Genomic DNA, 13424 nt, shown 5'->3' on the forward strand with positions numbered 1-13424 from the left:
CTTAAATCAATCACGATAATCCTAACGGAAATATAAAATATTGTGAAAATATTAATCCGGTCTCCCAGACTATGTCGATGGAGAAATTCAGTTTAGTATTAGGAAATTACATAAGACGGTAGCTAATACTTAGTTTAACAGCGTTGAAAATAACGCTGTTCCGGTTTATGCTAAAAATCAATATAGAGCGCTAAAGGCAGTTTTGAGAATGGAGATACTCCAAAACCAGTTAATTAAGCGTGTGAGAGTGACAGTTCTAGCAAGGGCAGAAAATAACGGTCGAATTATGATAATCCTAGCGGAAATATAAAATATTGTAAAAAAATTTCATTTAAAAAATATTTTTATAGCTTCATTTTCACATTTTTTTATTTTTTTATTAAATTTGTTTTGTAAAACAAGAATTTACAAATATTGTATTTAGAGTTTGCGTGAAAACTTTATTTATTCTCTTTATCCTTTGTTTACAAAATTCAAAGCAGAAGTGTAAATAAATTTCAGAGTATCAGGCAAAATCTTGCAGGAGCTCTGAATAAAACTTAATATTTAAATCTTTCTCAAAGTAACGTAAACGAAATCTCGTTTTTTTCTATACGAAAAGAAATATTTCTTTTAGTAAAATAAAAATAGTTTGATACCTTTTGCATCCTTTCTTATAAAAATTTTAAAAGTCCTTTCTTTATAAAATTTTCCGTTCAATCGTTTTTATATTTTCTCTAAAGGTTCAACGTAATTTTGATAATCGAATGACATAGAATTTAGTCCGTTCTTTTTTTATTTATTTCACGAAATAAAACGGTTCGCTTGAGGTTTCGTGATCGCGATGGCGATCGCCGTTCAATATTTTTTGTATACTTACGTTTTCCGTGAGAACGACACGTAGTACGTGATTTTTCTCTTATTTCTGTCGACGAAAAAATTATTGAAAAATAGGAAATTCTATCGATTCAAGCCGTATCGCTTATCCCGTAATAGAATTATCCGGAAAAATTTAAACAAAAAAAAAACCTTTTCGAAAGTTCAATAAATATTCGTAGGTCTTTAAAGAATCGTTCGAATCGATCCAAAAGTTCTCGAGTTTTAAGCGAGCGTCGGTGCAAATACACACAAACGCGTGAACTTACCGATCGATCAGTTAAGATCCTTTTTTTATTTATTCGGTATTCATTTTTTCCGTCCGTTTTAACGATAATAAAATAACGTTATCAAAATAAGATATCGTCAGAAAAATATTATAGCCGATCACCGTCGACGTTTACGTTAGAGTAACCGTAACGGTTTCAGTCAAACTGAAAATTTGCAAGTCGTTCTCTAAAATGATTCTTAAAAATAACAAGTACTCCTGGTGAACCGGTTTCTCCGTCTTCTTCTTCACCGAACCGCAAATACTGAAGCAGATCGGATGTGATATTCGGCAGATACGTATAAGGTGTACTGAACATCGTACGCTTACAGGAGGGAATATTTAAAAAATAAATAAATAACATAATTTATCGATTTCGTAATAATATTATAAAAGAAGATCACAGCGATGAAAAGTCGACCCTACAAGTATAAAATTATACGTAGAATAAATAACTTTACGTATGAGAAGTTTTTCATCCTACGTAATTTGATTTATTTTAACGCGGCCGATTCCATCCCTCGGTAACGCCTTGTTACGTTCGATAAATGAGATTGTTGAACCGTTTCTCCCTTCCGCTCGCGATTCGTATTTAAATAACGTACGATACTGAAAATTCATGTAGACGATATATGTTTTATGTAGGTAGGAAAATTCACAAAGAAGTATTGTAAAATATCTTATCTCTATAATTATTTACGTTCTTTTTCTTTAAGGGCTGAATTAAAGTAATTTTCTAATTTATAGAAATTCTTTCATTCTCCTATATTTTTTCGAATATTAAATACAGATTATAAATTAAATTTGACAATTTAATCTTTACTTTCTGGGCATCTACGGATCGCGAATACCGCGGTAAATATCCTTATTTAGGTTTAACTTTTCTTTTCGATTTTACATCCTCCTAATATTCTTCATTTTAAGCCCACTCCTCTCCTGTTATCGTCCTAGAAACCTTCAAACGTTTTGATTGTTTCTGTTTGTACCTTCCTCTGTCCAGAATTGTTTATTCTTCAACGTTCATCTCTTCAATATCCTTAATAGCTCCATCCTTCCGTTGATTTGTATTTACCTATTTTTTAATAAAAATATTTGAAGATAACTTTAGTTTCTCTATCGTTCGAGATTGTTTTTATTAGCGATCTTAATTATGTTTTATGTTTTCTTCACTATCAATACTTCGATATTTTAAAGAGTTATTCTCGATCAAAACGGTCATTTATTTTCTTTCTTTTTTTATCACCATCATCATCATCGTTTTACCGAAGACAATTTTTAGGAATATTTATGTTTTAACGATCCCGATATTATAAGTATCTGTAGAAATTAGGAGAATTACGGGAAGTTTTCTTCTCGTGTTTGTAATTACACGATACTATTTTTTTCCTTCAATAGATTGTCTTCGAAAAGCCATCTAAAAAATTATTTTACGATCGCCTATCGTAGTAAAATGTACACTTATTTCAGAATAATGTTTTTACGTATATTTGATTTTTATTTTACAGGTATGGATAATATATTTTCTGGAGTGTCCTTATCATACGCAACATATTAAATATAATGATGTGTTCAATTGGACGGCAACATACCGAAGAGACAGCGACATCGTAGCTCCTTACGAGAGATGGATGTACTACAACGACAGCCAAATGGAGTATCCGGGTCCGTTGAGAGATTTTGTCGGAAATAAAACGGACAAAGTCGCTTGGTTCGTATCGAACTGCGGCGCTAGAAATTCAAGACTGCAATTCGCACACGAATTAGCTAAACATATACAGGCGAGTGACACGGTTTAAGTGTAGTTTCTATCTCTTCTTATTAAATATTTTTAATTTAAATTAATTAATTTTTTAATTTATCAGAGTAAATATTAACAAATATCTCTATAACGGTTGATCTTCTGGGAGAAGTCCCCGGTGTCGCCGCAAAAAAGTCGGATATCTTCATCTCTTTTGAAAATAATATAACCGCGTCCGGTTTTGATTTTAGTATCCGGAAATAAAAGGTCGCCTATTCAGAGCACCAACTCCCTTGCTAGATTTATCGCGCTCCGATTCGTCGAAACGGAACACTGGGATCGCAGCGTATACCGCGATCGAGTGGTATTTTCTATTCTGATAGGTCGACGCGGTACGTCGCTCGGTCAAAAATAATATATTTTGTCAGTCGATCGCATAAACTAATCAGAACCGCGTAATATTTACAGTTATAAAGTGCGATACGGAGATTTAGACCTCGCATTTTGATTATATAAACCGGATTTCATCGGTTAAATTTTACAAAAAAGAGTAATCGATACTATCTGCGATTCACAACGGGAAAGATTCCCTGAAATTCGGTTTTTTATTCTTCAGTAATGGCAAGTATGACTATATCGTTCGGTGATCGTAGACGATGCGATAGTGCGGACCGGTTTTTGTTCGGCTACAGAACTTAAAATATATAATTCTACGGATAATTTTGCGCGTTCAAAATATCATGAAATTTTCACCGAATTTAAACACGCGACGCAAAAAGCGGCCCCCGAGTACATGCATATATTTATACGATTCTTCTAAAAATAAATACGTATTTTATTATAAATTTTCTTCAAGTTTTATCGCTTCAGATAAAAATTGTAATTTCGATTAACTGGAATACCGTTAAGAAATTTTATAAATATATTACATGGATTTTAACATTTTAAAACCGTCTATTTAATTAAACGTTTACTATTTAAGATTAAAATACGACTTATTTAGATTTAAAAAAGTGGATGTCACAACAAGCAGTCATCTGCAGTGATTGCAGTCACTGTAAGTGGCAGTCGCGCCAATAAATAATGTCGACCGTATTTAGAAAATTAAAGATTTTAATTTCTCTGATTAGATTACCGATTGTGAATTTGTTTTTCTTTAAAAAAAATACACATATTCTTTATTGAAACCACCTTCATAAAACAAGATACCGAACGATTAAGTCGACGATGTGAAAAAGGATCTTACCCGTTTAATAAATAAAAAAAATTACTTAAAAGATCTTGCCACCGTAAAATATTTCTTTTACAGTAACAGTATTACTTTTTGGATACATTTTTAAGTAATACTACCTAAAAATTATTTTTAAAAAACTGAATTTTCTGCATCTCGTTCAACGTGTTGTTAAACATGCGCTCAAATAACTTTCATTAACGCCTTTTGAATTGCGAATTATTTTGTAGAAATGTTTTCTATTAATTACATTTACCTTAAAAATATTTAACGCGATTATATTTTAAATAATAATTAATATGAACTTCAATTAAGTGTATTTTTTTATTTCGTAATCTGTTAATTGCGTATTTTGTGATACCGCTCTAATCGAGGTTTCCCTCGATCCAACACAGCAAATTGTTGGAAGATGAAAAATGCAAAATGAATTTTTTTTACGGATGGTTTTACTTTCACGGGAAGAATCAAAACTTATAATCGGGTTGTCCGGACGCTATTTACGTTACATTCGACATATTTCATTTTAAAATTCATATTCAAGCCGTTCCCAGAACATTTAAATTAAGATAAATAATCTTCGTAAACACTCGGTTAATAAAATCGAACGTGATTATATTTTTATTAACTTCGTTTATTGTTAACATCATTAGATTGCACGATACCCTTTACTAATATTTCTTCATAATTTTAAGTTTTACAAACACCTTTGTGTAATTTTCGCCCGTAAGTTAATAATAATAAATTAATTAAATTCTAATAATTAAATCATTTTGTGCAATTATCGGCTGAAAAAAAGCAAAATTAATTTCAAGCGCGTTTTAATGTTGAAAATAAAGACATTTCCGCTACGGTGATAAAAGTTCAACGTATTGAAATATTTGGAGCACAAATTATACGACAAAATTGTCGGTGGTTTTTATGTTTACGTTTACGTATCGATTCCAGAACTATACTTCCATTAGTTTCCTAGAACTTTGTTATAAAACCCAAAATACTCAGAACCGAAAACCACACATTTTTGTTTGCCGTAAATAAATTTATTTCGTTATCTTAAATAAATAAAATTTTCTTTCTTATTTATAAATCAAAATGGAGTAATATATATATATATATATATATATATATATATATATAAATGAGCAGACAAGCTTTAGAAGCGGTTTTAGCACAACGGATCGCATCAAAACTTTTCAGCAAGTCATAGAGAGACACAACGAGTACACCATTCCCCTATGTATTATTTTATAGACTACAAAAGGCATTTGATTCGGTAACAACGCAAGCCAAAATAACCGCATTGTTTAACTAGGGTGCAAACACAGTCTACATAAACTTGCTACAATCGATATACGAATAAGCAAAAGCTATCGTCTGTGTCAGCGAACATAAATTAAAAATAAACGTACTAAAAGCTGTACGAAAAGGCGACACTAAGTCATCTCCTTAAGTCTTCTCCTCCAAGGTATTTAGAGAGTTGAAACGGGGAGAAGAAGACATTCGAATAAACGGCGGATATCTAAACCGCCTGAGATTCGCAGACGATATAGTTTTTCTTCTCACAAGAACCAGAACGATTACAAAGACGCATACAGGCGGTGGCTGGCGAACCCTACGGTCTAAGGATGAACCTTAAAAACAGCCGTATCGTGTTCAAAAAGTTTGCAGGAAAAAGAAAGACTTTTATCTTCAGGAATAACTCGGAACATCCTTACGTACATCTTGGCCGACGGATGTCGACTGAGGATGATGAGATCAAAGAAGTCGAAATACGGATTAAGCTTCGGTGGCAAGCGTTCGGGAGACTTATCACAGTTTTCAAGAACAAACTCCCCTTTTCCCTAAAAAAAGAAAGTTTTCGATCGACGCATCCTGCCCGTTCTTAACTATGAAAGCGAAACTTGAACGTAAACCGTTCAGTCATTACAGAAGCCGGTGTTAGCACAAAGAAAAGATATATGTTTGGAATTAGCAAACGGGATAGCAAGATCTGTGAATGGCTAAGAGAACAGACGAAAGTACACGATATCATCGTGATATTTATACAGTTAAAATGGCAATAGGCAGGTCATGTAGCAAGAAGAACTGATGGCAGATGGGCTAGATTAGCGCTTGAATGGATACCACTAGATGTTGGTTGTTGGAGGTTGGGCGTTGAACGCCCACAAAAACATCCAAAGGCTCGTTGAATTGGTATTATCGAGTACAAAAGATCGTAAAGTACCGTATTTATTGGAAGCGTGCTAAAAAGGCCTCCAACTTGCAGTAGATCGATAACGCTGAAATGATGATATATATATATATATATATATATATATATATATATATAGAAAACTAATACCTGCAAAGGAACAACCAGAGCCCAGATATGTACCGTTATATTTTGAGCGTCGATAAAACAAAGAGAATTATAGGTGTATTAAAAATGCTATCATAACATATTATATATATACACAGTAGAAAACAATATTTAAAAAAACCTTTCAGCCGAAAAATTACAGAATTAGTATTGACGAAGTAAATATAATTATCATTTTAGGAAGTAAGGTGTACACTGACGAATGCATATTGTATATATGATTGCAGATAGCTTACTTAACTAGGTTACGTCAAAATAGACTGTATAGAACCGAAAGACTACCTAAATGTTTTAAGTAAATCGGAAATTAACGTCGGTAGACGTAATGCACCAATCCATATCTTTTGTGACCTTCTTGGTGAAATTTCCGAATATAAAATGATGTGGAGGTCGACGATTAATTTTTCAAGATGTACTCGAATCGTTTTCTACATAAATTAAGTCAGTACGAGTATCGACAAAAGTATTAGATAATCGTCGTAAACTGTAGTACAGATAGAGACGGATAAATGAACATAATTTCATACACAGGTGTATCACGAAGTTCTCCCGGAACTTTCAAAACCTATTCTACTCGTGAAAATAATTGAAAAAGTACAACATATAAACATACGTTCTAAAATGCTTCGTTGGCGAGTTACGGCTAGTGAAAAATTACACGGTTCTTGCTCAGCCGCATTCATAATACGGACAATTAATTCCTCACGAGAATGTATTTTTGTTTGGTATACAATATTTTTCATCCATCCCCAGACGCAAAAATTTAAAGATGTTAGATTAGCCGATGTTGGTGGCCAGGAATGTGGACTTCCACGACTGACCCATGTCTCAGTGAAATGAAGACTTAAGGTAACGGCCCAAGTGGAAAAAATTGCAAAAAAGAAAAAATTGGAGCGGGGAGACGCGCCATCGTATTGAAAGTATATCTTAAATAGTATAGTTTAGTATAGACCTCAGAAAGTATAGTATAAATAAGTATAGTATAAATAAAGAAAGTATAGTTTAAATAGACCTCAGAGTTTAAGGGATCAGGTAATACGAACGTCCAAATAGCCGATCGGGTAGAAGGCCGCACCATTCGTTGTCGCTAAATCGGTGCTGAAAATTGCCTTCCACCGTTTCACGAGGGTTTACTTCTGCCCGTGTATGCTCATCGCGTGTAGACGCTATTTCGAGTGAAATTTGCCTCGTCGGTAAACAAAACGTACTTGTAGAGTTGTCGATTAGTATTCCACCAGTTACAGAACTCCAAGCGAAGCGGACCGTCTCCTGGGTGTATGTTGAACTGGCTGTTTATTATAAGGATAAAACTTGTTTTGTTTAAGTGTCCTCCTAACGATCGAATGCGAAGCTCCGATCTGCTTAGAAAAACGTCGTGTACTGACGCCTGGACTGCGCTGAACCGCATCGATAATAACTTCATCAATAACAGCGTCTTGCTGGGACAGCTCGTTGACAGCCGGTACGAATACAAGTCGGTGAACCTGTGTCCCGAAGATTGCGAAAAGTCGCGCTAATTGTTTTGGGATCTGAAATCCTGCGATTCGGAAACGTAATTGATATTCTACTGCAGCGGCTGTAGCGTTACCGATACACACACTCAAAACGATTACCTTATCAGCGTATTCCTCTGTTGTAAATAAGTACGGCATTACTTCAGCGGCAATACGATCGCGCTCAAACTAAAATTCACAGAAAATCTTCGTTAACGAGAGCACAGTTCACAATATCCGATATATTTAGTGCACCTTACAGATCGATTTAAACATGATGAATGTAACAAGGTGTCGCACACCCGGCATTTTGCGCCGTGGCTCGTCCCAAAATCCTTTTCCCGCCGTGATGTTTAAATTCGTTTATGCGGTCGGCGCACAAACAGAAGCAAGACATCAATTTGATTAAAGGCAGAATTATCAAAAATAAACAAACTTTTGAAACATAAAAGAATAAAATTTATTGACGTATATGAAAATTGGCGTCGAAATGTGGATTTTTACTCTAATATTTATAAATATTTAGTGCCGTACTCACGTGTGCGTGTACACGCACTTCCAAATAAATATGGAGTGTAGGTTTTTTTGTATATTTTATATAAAATTTAATCGACTGTATGTGGAGTCGAGAATTATGATCTGAATGATTAATTTCGTTTACTTCTTAACGATATAACAATTTTTCTTAATAAACAATTTACCTTGAATTAATTATTAATGTACTATTAGATACAGAGCGGTTCAGAAAATAATTAACTTTAATTATTTTAATTCAAAATGAAAATATAATGGAAACATTTTATATGAAATAGAAAATAAAATAGTTTTCATTAACATAAAAACCAAAACCGACCCTTTTACAAATATAAATAAAAATAAAAAATGTTAACAAAGAGGACAAAACCGACTAGACTTCGAAAGTATCCAAAATTATACAACTACATGTCTTATTGCCAATTTTTTTTTGCATTTAAATATCAATATTTTTCCTTGACGTAAAATTATTCACGAGGTATTATAAGAACATTAAATAGAAGTTGAAGTACGTTATTTAAAAAATTAGTCAATTAAATGAAATTCTATGATAACACTTCGTATATTTTCATATGTTGTAATACACATAACAGATAAAGTAAAAATTCTTAGGCAAACTTAAATGAATACTTCGACTAAAACCTATATTAAAAATGAAACATCAAAATACGACGGACTACGAATTACAAGATAAAAATAAACTTTCATCGTTCTTTAACTTCTCACTTATTAACTATCATATAACTTAAGTTTTTTCACGTTTTTTTGCGGTGTTATTCTTAAAAATAATTTAATGATTATTAAAAAAAAATTGTTTATTATTTTTAATAAATATTACAACTTTATCAGTACCAAATAATACTAATTCATATTGAAAGTGAATAATCATTCATAAATATTCGATTGTTAGCTCGTTTAATCATTATCATGTATTTAAAATTTTGTACAATTTTTGTACGACTAAAAACTTTTGTCCCAAAATCCCTTACTTATATGTTCAAATAACCCGGTAGAAAATGAGATTTTGGGACGAGCGTATACGCATGCGCGCCGAATACTGTGCGCAATGCTACACCTTGTTACTTTCATCGTGGATTTAAACACTAATACAGTATTGCGCATTGTAGATCAGCTGTTATTTTATTGCCAACTTTGAAAAAATACTTTTTCAAATAATTCATTATATTAAAAAAATAAATTTTTTATTATTGTTATTTATAAAAAAAATACTATCTAATTAATTTTTTATTTTACAATTGTTGTTTAACTTCCAGATTTTTTTTTTAAATTTTTTAACACCGATTTTCAAGAGTAATTTGTCTTTTACAAATTTTTTACATCACCACAAAAAAATTGATTTTTGTTTACATTAAATAAGTAATTTTCCGACAACTGTAGTTATGTACTTTTTCTAAATAAAATTCCATTTTTTCTTTCCTTTGTTTTATTCAACTTGTGTTACACTATTTTCTTCAAAATTAAGTTTTGTACAAGTTTTTCTTAAATGTTTTACGTGTTTATTAGCCGTTTAACAAAGTTACTGTACGTCAAACGTAAAAATAAAGGGTTTTCTACCTCAATTTACGGGTTTTCACCCCAGATTTCTACAAACTGCTGCAGATACGATTCTGGGACCTATTTTATTTCAATTTTCAGGTCAAAATCATACGAAATCATTCCGTTTTGTTAACTTTAATTATACTAAATTTTCTCAAAATTAAATTCTGTTCGAATTTTATATTGAAGTTTTATTTAGATATTAGCAATTTAACAAAAGAAATTTGCACCGAATTTAAAAATAAATCGAATCCGGTTTTTTGGCCTAAAAATTGCAATGAAAGAACAGTTAGACGATGGATATACAAATCAGTTCTTCGGGTCGATTACATTTCCTCGTAATTTTTCCTAATATTTTTATATAACCAAATATTTTAAAAACCTTTAAAATCAGGACAAAGTCTTTTTGTCAGCTACAACTCGAAAACAAAAGATCTTTGTTTTCGATGACGTACGATTAAAAGAATTTTTTAAATTTGTTTAACCATTGATTTATCAGCCCTTTAACCCTCGAGATATTCTATATGTATAATATTCATAAGTCTGTGTGGTTTTCGTTAGTATTAATTTACAAGTCGTTATGTGTATAACGTTTATAATCATTAAAATTTAAAATTTTTATGCAGGTCGATATATATGGAGCTTGTGGAAAACTAAAGTGTCCGAGGTCGATAGCCGATAAATGTTTTGAAATGCTGACTACAAAATATAAATTTTATCTGGCTTTTGAAAATTCAAACTGTAAAGATTACATAACTGAAAAATTATTTGTAAACGGACTAGGGTAAGTACGATAATTTTAATTATCTATTTAAATACGCTTAAAGCCTTAAAGCCGTTTTGTTTTTTAAATCAATTTCTAGCACTTTCTTTCTTTTCTTTCTTTCTTTTTCCTGTTTAGCCTCCGGTAACTACCGTTTAGATAATACTTCAGAGGATAAATGAGGATGATATGTATGAGTGTGAATGAAGTGTAGTCTTGTACATTCTCAGTTCGACCATACCTGAGATGTGTGGTTAATTGAAACCCAACCACCAAAGAACACCGGTATCCACAATCTAGTATTCAAGTCCGTGTAAAATAGCTGGCTTTACTAGGACTTGAACGCTGGAACTCTCGACTTCCAAATCAGCTGATTTGGGAAGACGCGTTCACCACTAGACCAACCCGATTTCTAGCACTAAAATTCTATTTTTTCACGCTTCAAAATTAATAAATTGATATTACGCTTTCCCTAACTAGAGTAAAAATATGTATATATACAGAGCGACTCACGAAGAATGAAACAACATTTCAGGACGCGTTGTACTGATGGAAATAAAGAAAAAAGTTCATATAAACATACGTCAGAAACGCTTCGTTACCGAGAGTCGACTGGCGAATGGTTTCTGCGCCTTCGGTAAAATTAGGCGGACTGTAATACTTGGGACCCAAATTAAGGGGTAAATTTAGTTAATGGTTTTTTATATAAAATCTGAACTGAAAAATAGAAAAAACAGGTCCCAGAACCATTTTTTAGTAGTTTTCGAGACGTCTTGCTTAAAATAACAAAAGATTGGGATCGAAAAATACATTATTCTGTGTTTGGCGTAAAATAACTTTCTCAAACGGGTAATAAACGAGTTAAAGTTTCAAACGAAACTTGTAGAATATTTGATTCTGAGAAATAAGATGGTACGGATACATTTTTTAAAAACAAGGCATTAAAATTTGGAAGATTTTAACCGAGCGTTAAACAAAACAACACGATTCAATATTTTTGAAAAATATTCTTTAAAAAAAATTTATTCTCAGAAATTCTTACGTTTGTTTTATTTTCTCTTTACTTTATTCATACCGATTTACTCGACTTCAAATTTTCACAAGTTTTAGATATATTTATTACCCGTTTAACAAAGTTATTTTACGCCAAACATAGAATAGTGTTTTTCGACAACTCCCAATATTTTCCCGATGTGTTTTCCCAATTTTTTCCAGATTTCTCGAAAACTACCAAAAATACAGATCGGGGATTTTTTTTCAATTTTTCAGGTCGTATTTCATATAAAATCTCTAAATTTATTCCCTTACTTGGATCTCAAAAATTAGGCTTAATTAGAGGGAAGCCTAATTAGGTTTAATTAGAGATTAGAGCGATATGTTTCGCCGAATCTCGTTAACAAAGCGTTTCGGAAGCTATGTTTATATTTATATTTATATTCTTCGTGAATCGTCTGTATATAAAGCGTCCCGAAAGGATTCCGCTAAACTTAGGCATATTTTCTCTTAAAATGATAAAAAAGGTTCGTATAAACACGGCTCCGAAAACGCTTTGTTAGCGAGTTACGGCTAGCGAAAAGATTTTGAGATGTGCGGTTTATTGAATGAAACTCAACCGCCGAAGAACACAATCTGCGGCTGAATTATTGTCAACGGTTATTATAAAACAACGCATTTCCATCGCTGATATTATTTACAGATGAAGTAATGGATAAACGATACGCGAAACAAACATTTTTGGAAACACGACGATCCTCGTGAAATCATTGAAACTAATTAATTCCCGGCTCCTTTTTTCATTAAATGTGTAATGTTATATATAGGTAATGTTTATATGATTATAAGTAATGTTTATAGGATTATAGATTATGTTCTTACCGGATCTTCCATTTTCAACAGTAGATTCACAGGTAATATTTACCTGAACTTTTTTCAAAATGAGTTGTCAATACTTTTAGAGGATGACTTAGTACGAGAGCCGATATCTATTTTCTATGCCACGGCACAATCGCCCATCTTTACGGGCCTGTTATTTATTACGCGAATGAAACATTTTCTAATCGCTGGATCGGTCGAGGTGGACCTCACCTATGGCCGGCTAGATATGAATCCCTTGGATTTATTTTTTTTTGGAATATATGAAAGCGTTAGTGTACGCAAAAAAATCAGAAAATGAAAATGAACTTTTACAACTAACGAGGTGGGCAATTGAAGAAATCAAACGCGACCCAAGAACGCTAGAATAAGCTATCTCATCTGTAATTCTGAAATGTATTTTCTGGTTGATGGCGGACATTTTGAACAGTTGATGTAATGTAAGAATAACACGCTGTTTTATTTGGTTTTAGAAATTTAGTTTGCTTTTAAATTAGAAGGCTCTTCGTTTTAGTCTAAAATTGTAATTCGGCATTTTCCATATCGTTCTGCGTTAAAGAATACACTATTTTCTTGCACTATTATTTTTTTTTTATCGACTTTATTTTTATCAATTTTGTCAGAATTAAATTTCCTATCGATTTAACCGACAAGTTTTATTTGTTTATTGACGATTTAACAAAGTTATTTTACGCCAAAGCTAAAAAACTGTGTTTTTCAACTAAATTTTTTTTGTTTATCGTACCTTATTTCGTAT

General features: G+C 32.2%; 1 protein-coding gene across 3 annotated transcripts in view; it reads left to right on the top strand.

Moving 5' to 3' along the window:
* The window catches only part of LOC142328195 (glycoprotein 3-alpha-L-fucosyltransferase A-like), a 181231-nt gene that overhangs the window by 154556 nt on the left and 13251 nt on the right, over nt 1-13424 (top strand). For all 3 annotated transcript variants that reach the window (XM_075371769.1, XM_075371770.1, XM_075371768.1), the window contains exons 5-6: nt 2629-2901; nt 10659-10816. In XM_075371769.1, the coding sequence (XP_075227884.1) occupies nt 2629-2901; nt 10659-10816 (431 nt within the window). The remainder of the gene's footprint in view (nt 1-2628; nt 2902-10658; nt 10817-13424) is intronic.

Source organism: Lycorma delicatula, chromosome 7 (genome assembly GCF_047948215.1).
Source record: "Lycorma delicatula isolate Av1 chromosome 7, ASM4794821v1, whole genome shotgun sequence".
Taxonomy (NCBI): Eukaryota; Metazoa; Arthropoda; class Insecta; order Hemiptera; family Fulgoridae; genus Lycorma; species Lycorma delicatula.